Source organism: Amblyomma maculatum, chromosome 11 (genome assembly GCF_055883805.1).
Source record: "Amblyomma maculatum isolate TAMU_Amacu chromosome 11, ASM5588380v1, whole genome shotgun sequence".
Lineage (NCBI taxonomy): Eukaryota > Metazoa > Arthropoda > Arachnida > Ixodida > Ixodidae > Amblyomma > Amblyomma maculatum.
Window position 1 is genome coordinate 72,715,954 of NC_139354.1, and position 25,274 is coordinate 72,741,227.

The 25,274-nt window shown below is 44.9% G+C and overlaps 1 protein-coding gene across 1 annotated transcript in view; it reads left to right on the plus strand.

Annotated features, from left to right (window-relative positions):
• Positions 1–25,274, plus strand: part of LOC146174155 (uncharacterized) — a 60,870-nt gene that overhangs the window by 26,854 nt on the left and 8,742 nt on the right. The window contains exons 8-12 of the mRNA XM_084585328.1: positions 5,837–5,911; positions 12,149–12,294; positions 12,771–12,820; positions 16,099–16,207; positions 17,296–17,463. Of these exons, the coding sequence (XP_084441454.1) occupies positions 5,837–5,911; positions 12,149–12,294; positions 12,771–12,820; positions 16,099–16,207; positions 17,296–17,463 (548 nt within the window). The remainder of the gene's footprint in view (positions 1–5,836; positions 5,912–12,148; positions 12,295–12,770; positions 12,821–16,098; positions 16,208–17,295; positions 17,464–25,274) is intronic.

Consider the following 25,274-nt stretch of genomic DNA (forward strand, 5'->3'; position numbering starts at 1 on the left):
CGAAACATGAATGAAAATTCCGAAATTTAATTTACAGTGTCGGTCATCTCCGATGTGATAAATAAGCTTTTATCAATGATAAAATGAAGAGGGTTGAATGATTTAGTGTATAATGTGTGCATATAATATGTATCCCGGAAGGAGACTGCAGCCATGAAATTAGGAGACGCCTGCTTCTGGCAAAGAGAGCCATGGCTAGCCCTGACCGCATAGTAAAGAGCAGAGACATTACACTGCCAACCAAGATCCGTATAACATGTGCTATGGTCTTTCCAGTTGGGATCTATGGATGCGAGAGTTGGACTGTGAAGAAGGCTGACCGCCGAAGAATTGACGCGTTTGAATTGTGGTGCTGGCGGAGACTCTTGAAAGTTCCTTGGACTGCCAGAAGATGAAATCAGTCGATATTGTAGACCATATACCTGACTGCTCATTTAAGGGTCAAATTCTAAAGTTAAAGCTCAGCTGCTTTGGTCATATGATGAGAAGAGAGGAGTCGCTGGAGAAAGATTTGATGTTGGGAAAGGTTGAAGGTCACCGGAGAAGTGGTAGGCAGCGAACGCGATGGCTAGATGGCATCCTCGAGGCGCTGCAGATGAAGTTAGGTGATGTTAGGAAGATAGCGAGAAACCAGAAAACGTGGAGTGATATTGTCCATAGGGTTACGAAGAGTCGGACACGACTGAACGCCTGAACTGAACTGATGTGCATAACATGCTCTTTACAATGTGCCTATATCTCATAGTATGTGGATATTTGGTTTTATGCCTTTGTCGAATCCTAAAGGGGAGATCTGACTGGCCCCATGTTTCGTTAACAGAGCAACCACCAAAGTAATGCCCTACCAGGCACATAAAATGTTAACTGCTATAACTGCTGTAACTGTCTATTAACTCGTAAAGTGTCTTTTAAACGTAAAAAAATGGCATATTACCTAATAATTTAAAGCTCAGTGCTAAATATGGCGCTTTAGTACAAAATGTTTTTTGCCGTAATATTGTTTTAGGTCTCTACGTCTGATGATAAGCGCCGCGCTAGCCCATGCTTCACGTGGGGCCGCGGTAAACGGAAGCAAATCTTCCATTTTGACATTTTGAACCTTTCTTGTAAGGCGAGGGCGGGCAAAAGCAGGGACCGCTAGCGATGCGAGGCAGGCACTTTTCTCTCCTCCGAGGTAGTGAGGCCCAGGGAAAACGTTCTGGCATTGTTGCATCAGACAGTAGGAAGCAGGATCGGCGCGTTTTTTTTTTTTTTTTTTTTTTTAAGAGTTTGATTCCCATAACCTCTTCCTCCCAAATATTTCCTCCAACTAATGGTCGCTTTTGGTAATGCTAACGCCACAACGAAAGATTGAATGGTTCCTGACTGAGGTTGAGTTTATGACACACCTCATGATCGGTGTGTTCAATTCCTTAAACCAAAAAATAACCTATTCAGCTGCGCCTCCCGGTCAATTTATGACATCGCACCAATATCTTCACGCCTTGACACTTCAATACCGGCGCTCGATCACATTCCTGTGGGAATATTAGCACGGGATGTTCTGCTGCTTGACACTAATTGCCGCAAACATACTATGATTATATTACGAACATAAATAAGTAATGCAGTGGTAAGACTCTTGCAAAATACTTGGCTGAACTAATCTCATGTAGTTTGAGAGCTCTTTTCGGCTTTCAGATATCGTAATCATTACAAATAAACGATATCTTCTAAACGCCGCCTAGCTACTATTAGGTAGTGTTTCTCCAACTTTAGTGGCGTCATTACAATAAACCCACCAGCCATGCTAATAACATATTTATCAATTTTTGTAAGGTTTATAGCCTCGCATACTCGCGGGTTTTCACCTCAATGATGCAATCGTTAATAAACTGCCTGTTTAATAGCTTTCAGCGGCGCTTAATCTCAGTTCAGTTCAGTTCAGTTCAGGCGTTCAGTCGTGTCCGACTCTTCGTGACCCTATGGATCATGTCACGCCACGCTTTCCGGTCTCTCACTATCTTCTTAACATCACATAGCTTCATCTGCAATGCCTCGAGAATGCCATCTAACCATCGCGTTCGCTGCCTACCCCTTCTCCGGCGACCCTCAACCTTTCCCAACATCAAATCTTTCTCCAGCGACTCCTCTCTTCTCATCAGATGACCAAAGTAGCTGAGCTTTAACTTTAGAATTTGACTCTCCAATGAGCAGTCAGGGTTTATGGTCGACAATATCGACTGATTTGATCTTCCGGCAGTCCAAGGAACTCTTAAGAGTCTTCGCCAGCACCACAATTCAAACGCGTCAATTCTTCGGCGGTCAGCCTTTTTCACAGTCCAACACTCGCATCCATACATCACAACTGGAAAGACCATAGCACGGGTTATACGGATCTTGGTTAGCAGACTAATGTCTCTACTCTTTACTAGGCGGTCAAGGCTAACCATTGCAATCTTTCCCAGAAGCAGGCGTCTCCTAATTTCATGGCTGCAGTCTCCTTCCGAGGTAATCTTGGCGCCCAAGAACAGAAAATCTGTCACAGCTTCCACTTCTTGTCCATTGATGCTCCAGGACTTGATAGGGCAAGACGCCATGATCTTCGTCTTTTGAATGTTCAGTTTAAGCCCAAACTTCTCACTCTCTTCTTGTACGCGCATCAGAAGTCTCTTGAGTTCCACCTCACTTTCTGCCATTAAAGTGGTGCCATCCGCATATCTAAGGTTGTTGATACGTTTTCCAGCAATCTTCACTCCAGCTGACGACTCGTCCAGACCGGCCTTCCTCATGATGCACTCTGCATATAGGTTAAATAGGCAGAGCGGCAGTATGCAGCCTTGCCTCACCCCTTTCTCAATCGGAACCCAATCAGTAAGACCATGCCCAGTTCTGACTGTGGCCTCTTGCCCTTCATAAAGGTTCCTGAGGAGACAGATGAGGTGAATTGGAGCTCCCATCTTTTGGAGAGCTTGCCACAATCTGCTGTGATCTACGCAGTCAAACGCTTTCGCATAATCAATAAAGCAGAAGTAAATGGGTTTCTGGAACTCTCTTGCTTTTTCCATGATCCAGCGAAGGTTGGCAATTTGGTCTCTAGTTCCTCTGCCCTTGCGAAACCCAGCTTGCAAGTCCGGAAGCTCCCGATCCACATACTGCTGCAGCCTACCTTGCAGGATTTTTAACATCACCTTGCTAGCATGCGAAATAAGCGCGATCGTGCGGTAGTTGGAACAATCTTTGGCACTGCCTTTTTGGGAATGGGGATGTAAACTGACCTCCTCCAATCCTGTGGCCATAACAGGGTTGTCCAAATCTTTTGACATAATGTATGCAGTGTGTTAACAGCGTCATGGTTGAGGTTTTGAAGCAACTCAGCTGGAATACCATCAATTCCGCTAGCTTTGTTCTTAGCAAGGCTGGCTAAGGCCCATTCAATTTCACTCTTCAGGATGCCCGGCTCGAGATCAGTAATCACAACCGTCCTATGTTGGGTTTGCACATCCGGGTCCTTCTTGTACAGTTCTTCTGTGTATTCCTGCCAGCTCTTCTTTATCTCTGAGGCTTCAGTGAGGTCCTTGCCTCGTTTGTCCTTTATCACGCCCAGCTTAGCGCAGAAGCTTCCTTTGATATCCTTGATTGTCTTATACAGAGCTCTTGTAATTCCTTAATTGGCTGTTGTCCTCAACTGCTTGACACTGTATGTTCAGGAAGGCATTCTTATCACTCCTTGCTATTTTCTGAAAATCCGCATTGAGAACCTTGTATCTTTCTCTTTCCCCCATACCTTTTGCCATCCTCCTTTCCTCAGCTATTTGCAAAGCCTCTTCAGATAACCAGTTTGCTTTTTTGCATTTCTTTTGCTTTGGAACTACCTTAGTAGCAACTTCTTGTATTATATCACGAACATCAGTCCACATCTCTTCGGGCTCTTTGTCTTCTAGATCTAATTCTTGAAATCGATTCCTCACTTCCACAGCATATTCTAATGGAATCTGATCCAGATCATACCTGAAAGGCCTTCTAGTTTGCTGCGTTTTCCTCAATCGAAGCTTAATTTTGGCAACAAGAAGCTGATGATCGGTGCCACAATCGGCCCCAGGCCTTGTTTTTACTGCTTGTATAGCGCTTCTCCATCTCTGCTGGCAAATAATATAATCGATCTGATTCCTGTACAGACCGTCCGGTGAAATCCATGTGTACAGGCGCCTCTTGTGCGGTTGAAAATGAGTATTCGCTATGGTCAGGTTGTTTTCTTGACAGAACTCTACTAGCCTCTGCCCAGCTTCATTTGGCTCACCAAGACCGAACTTGCCTGTAATTCCGGATATTTCTTCACTACCGTCCTTAGCATTCCAGTCTCCTATGAGAAAAACGACGTCTGATGATGGGGTGCTGTCTAAAAGGCATTGTAGGTCCGCATAAAATCTCTCAACGTCAGCTTCTTCAGCAGCAGTGGTCGGTGCATAGACTTGGATAACTGTTATGTTGAAAGGCTGACCTTGGATCCGAAGTGAAATCATTCGGTCGTTTTTGGGGTTGTACCCTAGCACTGCTTTGCCCATTCTTCTGTTTACTATGAGAGCGACCCCATTCCTTCTCTTGGATTCGTGCCCACAATAAAAAACATAATGGTCGCCGGAGTTAAATTCTCCCATTCCGGTCCACTTGAGCTCGCTGATACCCGAGATATCAATGTTCAATCTGTCCATTTCTCGCTTGACGATATCCAGTTTACCTTGCGTCATAGATCTTACATTCCATGTTGCAATGTGATATATCTCCTTGCAACATCGGACTTTCCGGTCGCTTCCCGACACATCCACAACTGAGCGTCCTTTTGGCTTTAGCCCAGCCGCTTCATTCGTCCTGGAGCTACTAGGAATCGCCCTTTGTTCATCCCCAGTAACATGTGGGACGCCTTCCAACCTGGGGGGCTCATCTTCCGGCGCCATATCGATATTGGTATTGTGATTGGCCATAGGGTTTTCTTGGCAGGAAATACTGGAGTGGGTTGCCATTACCTTCTCCAGTGAATCACATTTTGTCAGAACTCTCTGCCGTGACCTGTCTATCTTGGGTGGCCCTACACAGCAGAGCTCACGACTTCATCGAGTTTCGCAAGCCCCTCCGCCACGACAAGGCAGTGATCCATGAAGGGGCGCTTAATCTCACTATGCCTTAAAGTCTTATGTTCCTCTGGTCGCAGCATTAGCCATTATTTACGGCATAAAAGCACGGTTCTAAAACAGTTTGTTCCTCTGCGCTTCTGCATATCCCCGTACTCTTGAAAATACATCCGTAGTGTGTTCAAAAGCCAGAGCACAGTATAACTGTTAACGCAGTGCAATAATGAAACAGTAAAACGCGGCAATGGGTTTCATCTACGTTTCTTTCTTGTGCTGCCACTGCCCTATGCAATTTCATGCAGGATCTGATAAGCGATACTGCATTCGGAAAGAACTTCCTCCTTTTATTTAATCAGTACGAGATCGCCTTGTTCATGGCTTTAGGTGGGCACTTACACTAAACATCCCTTGGTTTTCGCTAAACAGAGTTCTAGCTGCTTTACTTATACACATGTTTATATATGTTTATTTCTCTAGCAGCTGCCTTCGCCCAAACTAAACCCTTGTCTCCCGTAAAGGTGTTCCTATGCTGAGATCTATCTTCAGGTAAAATTATAGAGCATTCGTGAGACGTAATTTTCTGTTATGGAACTATGTTGTACTAAATTGTAGCCCATCTCATGGGTGCACCTTGTTACTGCATTTGATATCACGGTGTAGTAAGATTGGTAAACATGTATTTGAGTGATTAATTGGAGAAAACGCCTTTTCTCGCGCGTTATTTTCAGGCGAACCTTAGGTACAGCAGCATTGTGCAACCCAGAGTACAGCTCAAGATTGTAGGTGTTACGGTAACCAAAAGGGTAAGAAATCATCTTTTTTTTTTTGCAAACATAGTGCCACCCTTATCTAAAAATAAAAAATTCTGATTTGGATCCCAACGTAGCGGCTGACCGTTGCTTCAGCTCATCAGAGACTGCAGCGCTTCCGTGTCACTGTTGCTAGCGTCCGTGTATGCCTCCATGTTTGTCTCGTCCTTGCTACTACTGCGCTGCAAGCTGCAATCTGCAATGTGCTTTTGCGTTTTCCTCGCTAAGCGCCTGAACCACACGAATTACAATGCACACATTTAACACGAAGCGCACAAAAACAAAAAACAAAAACGGACGCCAGAGGACTGGTTAACGCTTTCTGTTTACTGTTGACTGGTTTTTGAATAATATATGAATTCCTTATTCAGAAAGACCAAAAAATGTACTAAAATGATGCTAATTTCTTCTCTTTTATATGCCTTTCGTTCTTTGTGTTCACAGTGAATAACCAACAATTCCGAGCTCACTTTACTAAAATTAGTTACCGTGTGGTCAATTCGGCTACAACAGCTTTTTGTAGAATGATAATGATTGCTTTCAATATGTGGTCAGATACATCATAGACATTTACATAGGTTGTTTTTACAGCTGAAGCATTTAGCTAAAGTTTAGTACACAAGTTCGACGATATACCTTTACCGGCGTTCAATATTTGTATGGCTATGTAAGAAATATATTCTTTAACGGCAAGAAAGATATATGGTCGTATGCCGTGATCTTATAAGGCCCGATATAGTATTAAAAGTTTAAATTTCTTTCAGTAATGTGTAACTACCCGGTTCATTAATATCAACTGACGTCCAAAATAACAGGAGTATATCTGTTTTCCTTACACCATAAAAAGGATGCTTACATCAATTTGAATTACGTCTTTATACTCAGTACTCACGCTACTAATCATTCCGCTTCACTGGAGGTCCCTAGTATTCACGACGACTTCATATGTTTAGGTGTGAATGTTCCGGTTCTAGTTACCCAACACCTATCTATAGTAAACCATGCAAACTTCTATGTTGCAATTACTTCAACATGAAGTGTCAGTTCGAAAAGCGATGCCGTCTCAGCGACCAGCCTTTTCCCAATGCGAAGTGCCATAGACTAGGGCTTCTTAGAAGGGACCCTACTCCTTCACTTTCTTTTAGAATATGAAAATATTTGATGCATTTCAAGATATAAATGAACAGCAGGCGGCAGAAAGAAATGAGATTTTTATGTGACTACAAATACTGACGAAGTATCGGTACCTAAAATAATGAGTACCATGAATACAATGCCTTGTATGAAATTATATCTATACTCTTTAACCGCTGTCGTCAGTGCCGCAATAACAGCCGCTATTGCGATATATGCTGCCCGGCCACAACCGTGTAGTATTTCGACTATTCAGTGTTGCGGTGCTGATATTGCTGCAGCAGATCAATCGCAAGTAATAAAGCCCTCCATTCTGCTGTCCTTATGCAACACAGATATTTTTCCCAAACGCCCTTTCTTGCAATTCGCCCTAAACAACATATATCAAGTGCTCGCCATTAAAGACATAATTCAGCCGAAACATGAATGGGAATTTGCGGGCAGTCGTAGACCAGAAATGCATTTATCGTACACAGAGGAAACACCATTTCTCAGGACTTCGCATAGAAAGCTGACAAACAAAAAATGATTGTTCAGTGACAGACATCATGGGCTACAGCACACCCTTTCTGTACTTCGGTCACGAACAGTGAAGGATGGCCATGTTTACTGGGTTGAAAATAGGGAGAACTCAGAAGAGAGAATAGTGACAAATTTACTTCTTAAAAAATGACAGCCGAATTTTTTTCTATTTCAGAATATCCATTTGGGTATCCATACAGATGATAATTGTGTAGGGAGCTCTCAATTATGTTGGGAGTGGAAACAACGCGAGCAAATATTCAACTATATCATGTAGTTATATTGAGCATAGAGACAGGCAGCGGATGTAAAAGTGTTATCGGCAACTGCGCGACAATTTTAAAATAAATCAAACAATTATTTGTAAATCATAATTTCCACAATTTGCACACCCAGTAGCGAATGTAGTCACTCAGGTTTGCGGACAGGAATATTTTATTAAAACCATCGGCTTCCTCGTGCATTCTCTTTTACAAACTTGGATAATATCTTTGTGCATAGCAAATCATTGGGCGCGTACTTCTCGCTGTATTTCTCCGAGAAAATTCAAGTAAGTCAAACTGTTTATTGGGGCACCCTGCTCACTTGATATCTGCGTGTGGCGCTGTATAAAGCAGGCGAGCAAAGTCAGAGAACGGCATAAACTTATGCAGCGCGGCCCACAACCTGCCTCTATTCGGCTTATTCGGCTGTTATTGCTTCTCTGCCCTACAACATAGCGCGCGAGCTAAAGAGGTGCTGGGGGGTTGGTGCCTAGACAGGATTGCTCTGTGAAGGCGATGTTCTCTGCTCAGGCGCGAAAAAGATTTGGAAAGAGGGAGCCCTTAGGGTTCGAACTACAGAGAGCAGGAATGATTTCCGCTGATTCCGTAGTTTCTGGGACGGAGTAGTTTGTCCAGTTCAAATACGTGCTTCGTTTTCATCAAACGTTGGAATATCCTACAGCGCTTTCACCGCTCAGTTTAAACACACAAAACTAGAAGAGGTTCTTTATAAGAATAAACTAACCATTGGTGCATTAGAGCGTGCTTCATTCATTTCACAGTCACAGGAAAATATCAAATTATGTAGTAAGAATAAACAGCATGCAAAGAGGCTCTGAAAGTTTACTGAATGTGCGGTTTTGGCAGGACAATGCGAGTGATTAATTGTCCCTACGAAATGTCTCGCTGACATACGCCATAAAGATCTCTTCAGTTTTGTTCGTACCTCCTGTGCAGCTTAGTTCGAACTTAGTAGAAAGTTTAACTTCTGAAAACTCTCCGCCTGCGCTGCACATCTCCTGTGGCGCCGTGCCGCTTTCCGAAGTAGGTGCGCGGCGGTCGAAACAAGCTACTGACTGTACCCGTGGTGTAGACGCGCAAGCTAGGACCTGATGGGATGAATCAGACGAAGGGAAGCCATGATCACCCTAACCAACCGTTGTTTTTGATAAGGGAATAATTATTTATTGTCATCCACCCAAGAGCAGCCATGCCGCTACAAAGGAAAGCTGTACAGCTTTCTCAGAAACCTTGTATTGCACCGTAGTGCACTCTTTGTAGTGCACTGTAGTGCACTCTTTGTTGTGCGCTGTAGTGCACCCTTTGTTGTGCGCTGCAGTGCACCCTTCGAATGCACCAACTGCGGATCCACTGCAAAGTTGGACTCTACCAGATGTGACCAGACCCGACAGCTGAAAGAAACCACCTTTCCTGGACGAGATGGCCAAACTAGAATCATGTACATCCGCCCACCCCGCTATCAGCGTTGGAAGAGCGGGGTATTATCTGCAACCGGACAGCGTTTTCTTGGGGCACGACACCACTTTCACCATGAAGAACTCACCGTTTGTGTTTTTCAGGTCATTTCAATCATGACACTTGATTTGCTAAAGCCTCGATTCGTTTTTTGTTTGTGGTGCCGTGCCCCAGACACTGGTTGTATGTTTTCATTGGTTGTAGGACTGGAGTGGCACTCTGCATTAGCAGCATTTTTGTTGTACTTTCTGGAGATTAGAGGTAAATCCTGGTCCGCGTGGCACCGATCAGGAAAGCGTCCTGACAACTGTACTTGGGACAGTGCAGAGAATTGAATCTTGAAAGGATAACATCAGGGAGGACATGTGCCCTAAAACAGTGGCATGCATCAGTGGGCGTGAGTTAAAACAAATTTCTGCAAGAATTCGCATAGTCGAGGTCGAAAGCGTAGAAGTGAAATCAAACAATTCTACACCATACACAGAACTGTCTGCAATAGGTCCCTCAAATATATTATTACCTCACGATGTGAAGACAGAGAAAACAGACTTCTCCGCTCCAACCTGCTTGTCTTTGGTATGCCTGCTCATAAACGAAGGTGTTGGAGCTGTGTGGAACACCTTCGCTAGACACTTTAGAAAGCACAAATTGAAAGGGACCATCGACTTTGTCGATGCCGAAGAAAAGTAGACCGATCATTGTCATGTTCGCGCACTATAAGGACAAACTGCAGATCATAGATAAAAGCCGCAAGTTTAAAGACACGCAGTAAGTCGTTCGCGACTATTTTTCTTTCCTAAAACTCCTGGCCAGGAAAAACACTGTTAGATTTCGCAGTCGGAAGGCGGATCGTTTAAACTTAGAGTCGATAAACTGCACATGAGCAATACTGTATACATGTACGACGCTACTTCCGACACTGTCAAGCAATGCACCCGATATCAAAAACGGTGAGCGGTTGTACACAACGAAGACTATCATCCTGAACCTCAACAGGGCGGTGGTGCCCAGGTGCTTCGCTTTCCATATCATTTACTAGCATCCTCCCGAAGCGCATCGAACTCTAGTAATATCCAGAAGATAATAATCCTGACATCTTAACTTTAACGAAGACGTCGGTGCATTCGGATATAACAGATGATGAAATCTTATTGATTCACGCGATTTTGTTATTTACCGGAATGACAGACCTAATAAAAGAGGCGGTGGTATAATGATCGCAATATAAAAATACATTCCTTCCTTTTATGTCAAAATTTCATCCCCTCTAGAAATTTCGTGGGTTTACAATTTGTCCTCATCTTTTCCTCATTACCGACGTGACCCACCTGGGGTCCGTATGAGCAAGTTTGGCTTGGGCAACTACAATAACACCCATGAAAGCCCTCTTTAAGGACCAAGCGGGCAATCACAAATTGGGCTTGCCCCTGCTTTTTCTATGTGGGCATCACATAGGCATGGAAACGGCTGAGTACATATTTCCACATCTGGCCTTCAGAGGTACCGCTTCGGGATTTTAGAGCCGATGCAAAGAAAATTTGGCGCTTTCTTTGTCATTTCTTACTTTCGCTCTTCACGTTGTTGCACTAGGATCTTCCCATATGCACACACGTATTTCAGAATGTTTCGGAACATCATGGGCAATGCGAATTGGAGCCCACCGGTGCTTTAGCGCGCGCTTTAGCTTGCTTATAGCGAAGTCAAGGGTCTTTAAGCATGAACGCAGCTCTTCTTGCACGTAATGAAGCTACAACGCAGGCAGGAGTACTCTTTCAAATTCAGGTCGTAGACAGGTAATATAAATTTCGCATACCATTCCACTCCTATTATTGGGATATGCGTCTGAATATGACGAACTATGCCAATGGCGAAGAGGCAGCAACATAATTACAAAATTACACCATTAACGACGCCGCTAGATTGCACAACAAGCCAAGTCAATGCTTTAAACTCTCATGCACGCCGATGAAGCCGATGTAGCCACCGGCAAATGCACCGTCGCGCTGAACCCTGGTTGGACTGCAGCGTCCTCGCCACGCAATACAGCAACCGCGCCGCGCGGCTCTTCAAAGTTGTAAGCTGAATGTGGTTGTAGCACTGTTGGCATATGTAACCAGCAATAGTCGAAGTTCATATCCTTTGTATGCTTTCTGTTCCTTTTATCTCTCTCTCTTTCTTCAGCAATAAATCTTTTTTTTGACGAAAATACCAATTCTGGTGAGGCGTGTCATTTTGCCAACTAAATGGGAAAACACGGCAAGTACAATTATAATACTTCCCCGCAATTTCTATACATGCTAAAGAGTCGAAAGAAGACGAAACTATTAGTGGTGTCTGAATGATGGTAGTGAAGCCACAGTCTAACAGCCAACGTACCTAAACGTATTTGTCCTGATTTAGAAACGTTGTACAACATATGTACCCAAGACTTATTTTATTTTCACGGTTACGGGGTTACAAAATCAGATAATTATATAATCATTAGCGACTATAAGCATCCGCAATTATCGATTCTCCCGACTCACCGGGCCGTCTTCCAGCGACTATGAGTAAAAGGCGGTAAAGGCTGCTATGGCGCAAGTGTTTGCAGTATCTCGTTAATTGTTCGACGAGTATCCGAAAGCATTCATGTGCAGTTGCATGTTCAGCTATTTTTTTTTTCAACTGAGAATTTTCGACTAGCCACCAGAAAAGCGAAAAATCTTGCTGCACGATCGGCTGTGCGGCATGGGTTAAATTGTATGAATTATATTTGTCTTTGTTAAAAAATATGCATTACTGTATTTAAGCAGCTATAAACGCACCTTTTCTTAATCTGATCCGTTTGGCATTTCAGGATGTCGACGAATCCTACATGGTAGAAGTTAAGGGCTACGAAGCAACCAAAAATATCTTGTATGTCGAAACACTAAGCAATTTCAATGAATACGTGAAGACACAGACATACTATCAGGGGTCGGATATCATCTTTCTACTCACTGGGTAAGTTCACTGGGTACAGGTTGAGCAATTAAATAGGGTTGGAATTGGCCATTAGGTTTCCTGTAGAGCGTTTAAACAAAAATGACAGGACAGATGGTCGTTGGTGCATCTTTTTCCAAGAAATAATTTAGCCTCAACGATAGTGTGTTGAACAGAGAGCACAAAACAAAGACTGACGCGAATGATTAAGTGCAATTGAAGATTGACGCAAGAACCAAGAAGCTTTTAAATCACCGTGCCACCCTTGAGGAGTATAACATTAGGTTTTGACTCACGTGTGATAGTCCTAACTGTTTGACGCAGGAAGTGGCATTTATATTGTGGCAAAATAATTAAGTTTGAGAAGAAAACAATTTCGTAATTTGATTTTAGCGATCAGCAATAGACAAGCCCTCCTCACTGACTAATATATTCATAAATATATTTACCATTTATTTAAGTATCACTAAGGCTTCTTGATTTTATTTTTGTTTCAGGCGCAACATGTCTCACTGGGAAGGCAGCATTTTAAGGACATGGACTGGCGGTAAGGAGCAATACTTAGTTTACTTGTAACAATTTATTTTTCTAACATCAAATTATTACGCAATTATTACAAACTTTTGCTGTATTGAGTGGCTCAAAATCACCAAACGCATCGATTCTCCAGCGTTAACTTTGTATATTTTATTAGTATAAAGTAGAGAGAAAGAAAAAGATAAACTGCCACTATACACTCATTCATTTAGGTTGTCAGTGAGTACTATTGCATTCGGGGGCATCCCGAAGGCATGGCTGCCATCATACGTTCGCAACAAAATTATCTGATTATATCGAGGGTTGCTTGATTCTTTACCTCTTGATCATCTACGTATCATCATCATGAGTTGGGAACATTGCAATGGCAAGGTTCGTTGGGCGACTGACTACTGGAAAGGTATGACTTGAGATGCTTAACTCGCAGGGGGGTTTTACGAGCGCCGCCATCTACAGTTCCAGCTCCGTATTTTTGTCAACGATCCAGCTTCTAAACAACATATAAGCAAAGTCTAGACTGCATCTTTCGAAGACCTTTAGTAATCAGTTTTTTTAGATATACATTCTAGAACAGGGAGAAGGGGAATGGATATAAAGCTAAATTGGTAGCTCCCCCAAGAATAATTACAGTGTGCGCTGGCAGCTATCCAGAGTGCTGTTCCTATACAAGTTGAAATTGGCCCTTCTGGCTTATTTCTGAATTTATACCCACGTTGAATCATTTATTTCGTTAGAAGTATTCTATAAATTTGATCAGGAATGTTTCTCGTGGATTGTGCGCAGCATGCGGACGTTTAATCTCACTGGGTTTTTTTATGTAACCTTATGATAGCAGCAGGAATCCGTTCGTTTTGATGCTAGTGTTGGTGTTACACACAGAAATTAACAACTTCAATACTCCCAGATAGCAGGCGAACTTTCTTTTTGAATTGCACAGTCACAAGATAGCCGCAATACTCCTGCCTGTACCTCAGAAAAAATTGGTATATTGTCCGTAGTTGCCTCATTATATACAAGCAGGGATTTCTTACTCATCTGACTGTCATCTCCTAATCACTTCATATGAAACCTGTCATCACATAACCGATCGCAAATGCATTCTATATTCCTTTTTTACTAATTCCTATTATTTTAGCATACGTATCTGCAATATGAGCGGTGTTTGTATACTAAGCTTAAAAGAAGCAACGAATATCAATTATCCTTACCTTTCTATACAGCGCTGGTCCTTAAAAAACACCCTCTACTTTAGTTCCAAGAGATCCGCCGAATAATTACCATTGCCCGTAGGGCATGACGGGTCAATTCGTTTTTATCCTGTTTTCCCTTAACGACCACAGCGTTTATTGTTGGCTTATGCTACTTTTTCTCTATAGAGTACTTTAAGGTATGTTATATTCATTCCATTTTAGCCTCTCCGAGGTGGCGCAGTGGTTAGGGCGCTCGACGACTGTGCCCAAGGAAGTGGGATCGAATCCCGGCCTCGGCGGCGGCGTTTCGTTGGAGGCGAAACGGAGCAGTGTCCGTGTGCTGTGCGATGTCAGTACACGCTAAAGAACCCCAGGTGGTCGAAATTTCCGGAGTCCTTCACTACGGCATCTCTCATAGCCTGAGTAGCATTGGGACGTTAAACCCCACAAACCAAACCAAACCAAACTTTCACACTTGGTAAAACGGTCGTTTTTCAGTCAGTGACATTAGGCCACAGATAACCGCACAAGGATTGAAATCGTAGCGTTCGAGTTTGTGAAAGTAGAAGAGAGTCAATCACCCTGCCTTTCGCCAGCCGCAAATTGGAATTTTACCATCCGCCACCATATTCAAAAATGTCTAATCGGAATGATCAAAAAATAAATGTAGTAGGGCATCGCTGTGAATGCAAGGTGGTTGTGCGATCACAATGGCCAATCCGTAGAAAAATAAATTCTAGAAGGCACTTTGGACCACTTAAGTGCGATTAAGCGAAAGCCATTATAGGGCGGTGCATCGTAAACCCCTCCACAACAGCGCCTCTATCTTCCTCTCTTCTTTCACTCCCACCTCCCTCCCTTTATTTACGGCATGTAACATGTGTCCGCGGAGATTTGGGACAAATACTGCGCCTTTTCTATTTTGCAAATCAATTTCAAACGCCGCTGACGCCTGCTATACTAACGCCTCCTAGATATCTGGGCCTGCTTCTTTTTGATGCGTGGTGTGGGGTTCGAGGAAGCGGCGATTGAAGGCGCTGCGCGGACGCTAGAGCGGACGCCCGGCACGGTCATCTATGTATATGCATAAATCGCCCTAAAAATTTTGTAGCAATTGGGTTATCCGTGGTTTTATAAAAATGAAAAAGAGAGACATTGGAACAAACTTTGGACCGTGGGGCGAATGATAAGTCTAAGAAAAATCATTGATTATAGAAATGATGCATCACAAAAAAAGAAACTTCAGGAGGAGGAGGAGGAGGAAAAAAACTTTATTTCACGAGCGAGTTTGGACCCTTCAAGGCCCAGGGCCACCGCACGGCCCTCACATTACGCGCATATGTCCAGGTCACGTAGGGCCATGGCACTGGCACCCCGGTCCACACAGCGAAGTTGGATGTCCTGGTCCTTCGACGTAAGGAGGGCCTCCCATTCCTCCCATGATCCGGTGGCGGGCTGTCCCTGCGGGGGAGAATCGGCAGGGCAGCCGAAAAGAATGTGGTCCAAGGTGGCGTGCAACTCTCCACAGAGAGTGCACTCAGGGGAGACGGGCCGGCAGTAGGATAGGCGTTGAGGGGTCAGAAGCGTTCGGGTTTGAAGACGCCTACATATGATTTGTTGGGAGTGAGACAGTTGGGAGTGGAGAGGGGGGTAGAGTCGACGGGCAAGGCTTGCTTGCTGTGTGAGTTCAGAAAATGTATGTGCCCGCTCCCTCGAGAAATCCCGGCATGGGTCGCCATTTGCTCGGCTAATAAGTCCTCGGGCTATGTTATCGGCGGCCTCATTTCCGGGATTGCCAGAGTGTCGTTCTATAGCGCAAGATTTAATATAAATATTTCGCTCTAAATGTTCTGCGTGCTGTCGGGTCTCTGTACTTTGTACCAGCAGATTCATAGGAACATGTGTTGCTCAGAAATAGGGCAGTCAATCTTTCCTCCTTCACCAATATGGATGGCAGCCTCATTTGTTTAGTAGAGAATTGTTCGTCCCAGCGCGTGATAGCCATGAACCATGCGCTAGTGCAGTGTTCAGGTGGCACTTACTGCTAATATTTTGAGAAAACAAGGTTTAGAGCTGAAGGATCTCTCATTTTTTGCAGGATACGCATATATAGGGGCGGCATGCACTAAGTGGAAGGTCGGAATGTCAGAAGAAAGAGCTGGAAGTTTTTATGGAGTCTACGTACTCGCCCACGAGATCGCACATAGGTAATGCTGGGCTTCACAGGTTGAAATAGAATACTGGTATTAAGCTTTAGGTATTACATAGCAGTCCTATGAGGCCCTAGGTGCTTATTGTTTAAATACAATTGAGAGGACTAGTGCAATGTACAAACCTTTCATAAGCATACATTCAGCAATAATGGTTTTTGAATAATGCATTGCCAGGGATCGAAATTTGCCTGCAACGAGATTAAGTGCGCTTACATATCTGAGACCAGGGATATCTACGAATTTTGCTAACCCTAGCCTTCAATACACGAAACATTCATTAGGTTATTTATTTTTTATCAAGAATGTTCGTGAAAATAAGGCACCATTGAATCTCTCAAACCGCCAACCGTGTTTTAAATTGCGCATATGATCCTCATTCAGATATTCGAAGATTCTCACTGGCCGGATTTGAAACCAGTTCCCAAACATCTTTCTTCTTGTGTGAATGAAGTTGTGTCAATGTTGTCTCAATAAAGGCGTTTTCTACGATACCGTTGTTGTTTTGAGACAGATGGTTGTACCTGCGCTAAGACATGAAAAAATTCAAATTTATCAAAATTTAACATTCATTCTGGAGACTAAAATGGAAGACTAACGTTAATAAGCTTCCAACGTGTTTGTGAGTTTGGAGCTATCGCAAAGTTTTCTCTTGTCACGAAAGAAGCGTTTTGAGGTTCTGGAGAAGAGGACTGATGGTCCCAAAGCAGCTTGCAATGGTACTGAGATACAGTCTACTTTTCCTTTGGGGATTGTTATGAGATTAACCGCATTTAAATTTCCTTTTACAGCTTGCTACTCTATTATTATTGAATTTTCGATGTCCGTTATAGAACGTTTCAATACTTCCTTCCGTAATTTCTCATGATTGAGACCACGCAGTGTCGGAAGTTAGCTTTATTGTGTAAATCCGGTTCGCGAATTTTACACTGAAGCGAAATCGAGAGTAAATAGCCACATAATCTGCATTTTTGCTTGCATTTCCTTACAATATTTTTGCGCAGCGCTATCTTTTCCTGATGATTACTTCCTCTTGCCACAAATTCTGGTACTCGTTTGATAAATTTCTCCTCTTTTCGTTGTAGTCTCGGCTGTGCTCATGATGGAGCTAAGCCAGAAACGTGGCCATCTGGACTCATTGGATCAGAAGACTGCTCCTGGAATACCGGTTACATGATGAGCTACAAGTTTATCAAACCATATATGTACTCTTTTTCACAGTGTTGTCAACGTGAAGTGCTCAACCTTAGGAAGTAAGTAGTAATAAAATTATTTGTCCAATCAAAACACTTTTCGGGAAGTTCCAAGCAATGGGTAAACCAATATGGAAATAATAAAAATTGTGCAGCGGCGCACTCGGCTTAGATCAGAATAATTTGCATAGATGAGTTCAGAATTACACTTTATTTCTTATATTTTGAAGCGTAAGTATTCGGAGATTACAAAACAGGAAAACAGCGAAAACTTCTGGTTTGTTTGCGGTGCTTTTGTGGTTTTCGTGAGGGGTTGGTTTTATTTCAATCCGTCTGTGCAAGCAACTCCATATGTCGCAACAGGTACTGAAACGGTGGCGATTTGCATCAGTAATGAGAAGTAATATGAATTATTCAAGTATTACACTCTTAAACAGGAAGTTTGATGTAATAGTTGACTGTTTTTTTTTTGCTATGTTTATTGCCCCGGGGCATAAAAAGAACGTTCTGAAGGATCTGGTTATGATCAACTAAATGAAAAAAGGTTGGCTGATGTAATGAAGTCGAGGAGTGAACGATGATGCACGCCCTGCGTCCAAGCGGCATATGAGACGGATTATGGGGGGAGAGGTCAGCTGCAACCAGGTGCCTGATCCGCGTCTGCTTCAGCTCTGGACAATCTCACAGCAGGTGGTGAATATCTGCTTCCGTGTCTCTTTCTTGTTAAATGTAGGGTTACATTATGCCATTTTATTTGGGTTGGCGATGTCAAAATTTAGGTTAAAAGACGGGTCACAGCATCCGCATGGCTTTGAGCAAGTGGCTTTGAGTCATGCGGAGTCCATTCAATACGAATTCACTGCGATATGCGTGCCGCTAGACTGTGTATGTTCTGGCAGATATCTGTGCTGCTACTTACGCGTATAAATAGTTTTTTCATTTGGAGGGCAGCAGTGCGTATTACAATATGGGCCTTTGTAAGCTTGAGAATGGCTTTCATGCAGAGAAGCGCCTCTTGCACAACAAGCAGTTCCGCACAAAAAGAAAGTGGAGATTCAGGTATTTGAAACGTTGATGCCTTGTTCAGTGAAGACTTGCTAGGGCAGTAAACTGCAGTTCTCACTTCGCAGGATTGGATGCTTGCGTCAACGTAAATTACAATGGAACCTTGCGGCAAGCGGCCGTCTTTGTTCCAGAATTCGGTCGCGAAATGACGGCATCGATTTTTGTGATGTCAGTTGTCATAAATCAGTTTGCTTGTTATCTCTCAGCTGCACAAAATGACAAGGAAGAAGAACTGGCAATGGCGGTGGTAACATTTAAAGTGAGGAAGCATAAGCCTTCAGAGCGCATGTTGTGCCAGAGCCTTAAGCCTGCGAGCATCCCGCCGTTGCTGCACCTGTTCGTCTATTGTGTTTCAGCTGTGCGTTTACCACACAGCAATGGTATTCACCTTCTTCCTGGCCGTTAACCCACGGAAACCCTTGGTTTCAAGACATGGTCCAGGGTCACCTGAATAACTCAATTCGAGTTGAACAGCGCAACGGCACGAGGCCACAGTACAAAAAGGAACTAGACACAGCGCTGTGTCTAGTCCCTCTCGTATTCCGGCCTCGTGCTGTTGTGGTGTTGCATTCGAAAATTATGTCTCACCAACGTGCATATTAGCTATTGTTATATAACACTCTTCGGTATCTTCGTAAGGCACTAGGTTGTCGAAGCCTTAATGGTCGCTTTACAGGATGACTGTCCCGGTGTCGAAAATACAGCGTGATCGGTCGTTGTACAGGAACGCTTGCCTTGTAAACTGTCTTTAACAGAAGAGGACCCCATTCCACTGTCTCATGAAGGCCGTTTCTGTGAACCGCGCTGTGCCACACGTCCAGATGGTAGAGCTGAAGACATGCTCATTGGCGTGCTCGGCCCACACGGACACTTGTTGGAGCTCCTTTACCAAGGGGAGGCAGGTTAGCCATTTCCGTCCTCCGCCTTGCGGACAGATCAATCACGGCCTGATGTACATTTTGGGACGGAAGAATATGTGCAACCGGTGCTCCAGGAGCAGGAACCAGGAGTTGGAACCCAGGCTAGGAAGTCAATTATTGTGCGGTGGGTAATGCTGTCGGGACAGGCGGCGCCGACGAAGGTACCTCAGCCAGCGTGCAACCGAAGGCACTAGGTCTAGTCTTGGAGCACAGCTCATCTCCAGGAATTATATCATGAATTCCACACAATCAGACAATACATGAGCGTTCGGAACTTCCTCGGACTCTGTAAAGCCAATTCTCTTTATGTTAGTATCGTATGTTCTCGAAAGGTAACTTTTTCACTCATGCGACTAGCAGCCACCTCACATATTTACACACATTGGGTTCTTTCTTTTCAAAACACCCACCCAACATTGTGCGATCATTTGACGTAGCCTGTTCGCTACGTCATCGCCAAATCGACGTTCCTGTCTTATTGCATCCAGAGAAACACTGCTTCTTAATATGCGCACTACCTGTTGCAGAAGTTTGCAGCCCAAAGCGCAGGTCGGGGGAGCAGTACCGCTCCCGATAGGCGGCACTGCACCCGCCTGTTGACGCAGCTATAAAGAGTGAGGAGGCTTGTTCTATTCCGCTCATCCCGCGGCTGAGAGCGAAGATGTGCGATATGAACCGCGGGATGAGCGGAAGAGAACAAGCCTCCTCACTCTTTATAGCTGCGTCACCAGGCAGCGCCGGCGAGCCCAGCGCTGCCTCTCGGGAGCGATACTGCTCCTCCGCCCATCGCGTTGGGCTGCAAACTTCTGTAACAGACGGTACATCTTTCGATAATCCACGGTTCAAGGCTAAGAAATATTTTCTTGCACAGCCGCCGCCTGCAAAATGTACCTTGTGAATGTGAAACAAGCTATCCAGAAAAATAACTGACTTTCTGAGTCAGTGCCTTAGAATGAACTTTTGCTTTATGCTGGTTTGTGTAAAAGCCGCCTCTCATGTGCTATGTTTGCCTTTGTGTTTACGCAGACCTCATATCTTTGTTTATTTCAATCAAACTGCGCAATGCGTCAGATAATTTACTGAGAAGGAGGTGATTAGGAGTTCTAGTGGGTCCTGTGATGTCTTGCAAGACCATAATTGCATCAGTAGGCTGTTCGGCCAAAACGAATGGACCGATTTTATGATATCAGTCTTGTCTTAACCAAGGCTGCAAACTATCCTCCAAATATAGTCTACCGCTTAACCTGGTCCGTGTTCTACTGCCCGTTACCACCGACATTGCGCCTAAGTTGTAGTTGATACGCGCCTTCTGTTGCTTAGTCCGGAATATTCCATTCACTCACACACGCATCCTAAAACCTGCACGGTGTTTACTGTGCAAGCTATTGGTGCTTGTGAACTAACGAGTTCAATACTAGTGAGGCGAGCGACGTCACCGACACTGCAAAGTGAGGTACGATATATGGACTGCTAAATTTATCAATTAATGCCAAATATAGGGTAACGAAAAACTGGTATCTTGCGCGTTTTAAGAGAGCTTCGTTTCGTTTTACGTTATCCTATATTTGGCCTTAATTGATAAATATAACAGTTCATATATCGTACCTCACTTTGCACCAAAAGAAGCGATACTCTTTATTCTTCAGATAGTAAATGTTGTATCCAATTTAAACGGAGTAAATCAAGGCGCCTTGTTTGCGCATTACGATTGTATTCTGAATATGGTAAGCGTGCCATCGACTGAACCTAGAAGAACGCGCAGAAGGCTGCAGTTGAACCAGTTGGTCGAATACGCAGCTCTTAGATTCGCCTTTGTGAAAAAGTTTTTTTCTTTGAGGTAGAAGAGGCAAATTGGTGTTCCTAATATTTATTTGTGGCAGGCCAATTTAGATGCTGTTTTTGTCACAGAGTAGTGTAAGCGCGCCTTTTTGTCGAAATAACTAGTTCGGAGTTTATGTACTTGATTGAATCGCTAGCAATTTAGAGCGAAGCATGCCAGACATCCCGATAAAGTAAGTCTGCTGAGAAATAAAGTATCACGCGCAACTAAGATCTGGTACATTAAACTGCAATGTACAGTTACATCATCCTACTGCACAGAACTATTTATCACTATATGCATTTGCTTATTGCTCACTGTTCAGCATCAGCATTGCAACCGATATATATATATATATATATATATATATATATATATATATATATTGCTATGCCCTTTGCGCCGAGACCGACACGTTTTAGCCGGTTCAGTACGCCAGGTACACACGGTGAGCGGGAAGCAACACAGGTGCCACAAGACAAGGTCGAACGGGCGCGCACACACTTCTGCTTCCTCTTTCTCCTTTACGCCTCCGTGCTCAACTTGAGACCAAGTCCGTAACACTACTCCCGTCGCAGGCGATGTCCTCCGGGCGAGTCAATCGTCAGCACGAAATGACAGGGTTTCAGACGCCCGACTTGAGCAAGCTAGATCGGGAAGAAAGGCGGCCACTTTTGATGAGGCGCGCAATCCGATAGGTGAGGTCACTAATTTTCTCGAGGATAGTGCGAGAGCAGTTTCTGACTTAAGCCACGCTTCTTTAGTGGACGCCAAAGCTAGACCATCTCGCCAGGGAGGTAGGTGATGTGGCGATGGTGGTCGTCGTAGCGGGATTTCGAGCGCTTTTCAGAAGCGAGGATTCTCAGTCGGGCTATCCGGCGGGCTTCTTCAGCCCGGTAGAGGATCTCAGCAATCCCAGGATTGTGGTCTGTGGAGAACGAGAGGATGGCGTCGAGGGTTTGTCGAGGAGACGAGGCATAGAGGAGAAAGAATGGACTGTAACTTGTTGTTTCCTGTTGGGCGGTATTGTATGCGTATGTTATAAATGGTAGTACAGAGTCCCAGTCCTCGTGGTCGGCGGCGACGTACATTTAAAGCATGCTGGTGAGTGCCCGGTTGGTTCGCTCAGTCAACCCATTTGTTTGCGGGTGATAAGGGGTAGAATGTCAGAAATTTGTTTGGCACAAACAAAGAAATTATTCGAGAACGTCAGCGGTGAACTGACGACCTCGGTCGCTGATCAATACTCGGAGACGCCCATGGCGCAGTATAACATAGCGCAGCAGGAAGAGGGAGACTTGGCGCGCAATAGACGATGGAAGAGCTGCCGTCTCACAGTAACGAGTGTGGTAATCAGTGCAGATGACGATCCATCGCGTGCAAGAATGAGAATTGGGAAAGGGTCCCAAGAGGCCTACACTAACCTTCTCAAAATGGCATCTTGCAGGCGTCACAAGATGGAGACCAGGAAAAGTGCCGGTGGCCCGTTTCTGACCTGCATACTGTGCGCAGCTAGCCACATACTTTTTAGTGATTTGACGCATCCGCGGCCAGTAGAAACGTTTATGGATGCGGTAGAGCGTCCGCGTAGATTCCAGGCGCTCCGATGTGGGGTCGACGTGCATAACGCGCGAAACAGGAGCCTAAGCTGACGGGCACCACCAGAAGGTAGCAGAGATCAGTGGCAGAATAGTCCTTTTTGTACAAAAGACCATCCCGTATGCAATGGGGACTGGAATCTATAGGGTCCTCTGCAGCGGTAAAGAATGGTTGGAGATTCTCATCTTTCCTCTGCTCAGTGCGGAACGTACGGGTATCGGTGAATGGAGGTAAAACCGCAGCGATATAATGATCACAATTGTCGGTGTCACATTCCTTCGTGAGAAGCGGCAAACGTGAGAATCAGTCCGCGTCAGCGTGCCTGCATCCACTCTTGTACGAAACTGCGTAATCGAACTCTTGCAAACGGATTGGCCACCGTGCAAGGCGGCCAGATAGGTAACAGAGGTTTATCAGCCATTAGAGGGAATGATGATCAGTAACCACTGTGAAGGGTCGTCTGTATAGATAACAGCGTAACCGCTGTACGGCCAAAAATACAGCGAGGCATTCTTGCTCAGTAATTGTGTAATTGCGTTCGGGTTTGCTCAAGGAACGACTGGTGTAAGCAATAACGTGTTCCTTGTCGCTGTAACGCTGAATCAGCACAGCACTAATACTAACACCACTGGCGCCCGTGTGCAGTTTCGTTGGAGCAGAAGGGTTGAAATGCCGGAGAATCGGATTTGAGGTTAGTAAAAACATGAGCTGGCCAAGAGAAGAGTCGCACTCTGATGTCCACTCGAAGGGAACATCTTTGTGGAGAAGGCACATGAGCGGGTTAGCGATGTCAACAAAACAGAGAATGAAGCGGCGAAAATACGACCAGAATCTTAGCACACTTCGCCGTTCCTTCACGTTCTGAGGTGTTGGAAACGATGCAACGGCCGCGGTCTTTTGTTCTGACGCCGTAACGATCGACGAGGAGTCCTAGTACTAAAGTCTGATGCTCACCGAAGCGCCACTTCTTCGAATTAGTAGTAGACTGCTCATTTTTATGCAGTCCGGCAGGAGAGCGAGGCGTTCAATGTGCTCATTGAATATCCGGCCAAATATGACATCATCAAGGTAGCACATACATATTTGCCATTTTAGCCCACTTAGGACCGCGTCCATAAATCTCGAAAGTTACAGGAACATTGCAGAGCCCGAAAGGCATTGTACAATAAATTCAAACAGGCCTTCGGTTGTGATAAAAGCCGGATGTGATAAAAGCCGTTTTCTCCTTGTCGTCAGGGTGCCTATATCCCGATCGCAGATCGACAGGTGAAAAGTATCATGCAGAGAACAGACAATCTATGGCGTCATCGATCCGGAAGCGGATACACGTATTTATTTGTTGCAGCGTTCAGGCGGCGACAGTCGACGCAAAAGCGCCATATACCATCATTCTTCTTGACCAGAATTACAGGGGTGGCCCAGGGACTGCATGACTCTTGAACAACACCCTTTTCCAGCATATTCCGAATCTGCTCACTTATGACCTGGCATTCTGTTCGCCACACACTTTACAGCTTCTGTCGAATTTGGTGTGAATAGCCTGTGTCAATGCGATGCCGGGTACGTGCCACGGGAATGCACCATGGACCGCTGGGCTCCGAAAAATCAGATATGGAAGAAGACTTGACCAGTAAGGCTTCCAAAACGCCACGCTGGTCACTGGTTAAAGAGCGGCTGACCATCCGATGCAGTTGTGAGTCAGGGGCTGGAGCGGAAGTAACTTCGCCTTGTACATCAGTAACCAAAGCCACCTACGGAACGTCATCTTGACTGCAGGTCAGAACCTTCTTATTCCCATGCAAATTAAACTGCAGGTTGTGAAGAACAATTCATGGCCCACAGCCGTGAGCAGCCCTTGACCATCCACAGTAGGCAATGAGAAAACAGAATGTGTTTTCTTTGCGCAGTTGGAATGAAGCGGTGCCACCGTAGTGTCGAAGGTGTCGGAGGCACGGCTGGGGCACAAAACTAGGGCGCACACCATAAGCAGGGATGGTACATTCGTATCCTCTGTTACGCCGAACACATCCTCACGCACGTGTGTGACGAAATCGGCGCCCATTTTCATCAAGCCGGTACGGCGCGAGGCCCGCACGGCGTCGCGTGGAAGGCATGGAGAGAAAAGCCACCTTCGCCGCGCGGGAGAGCGCGTAGCTTTGTACGCGTTGCCGTGACCCTCTTTCCCATTGCCCGGAGAGGACGGTGGTTCATCGGACTGGAATCAGCCAGAAAATTCCAGCATCTTCTATGGGACCTGGCCAATGGCGACACGCGGCTCGACGGGAGGAAGAGAGAGCGCTAAACCAGCGAAGCTAAGTGTGTGTGCGCGCTAGCTTTGACGCGTGCTAACAAACAGACGCGGCGCGCCCTATTTAAAGAGACCGCGCCGCTTGATGAGTCAGTCAGTCCGTTCGTCCGTGTTTTGTGACGTATCGCCTGTGCTTCGGCTGGACTCCCGGGGATCACCC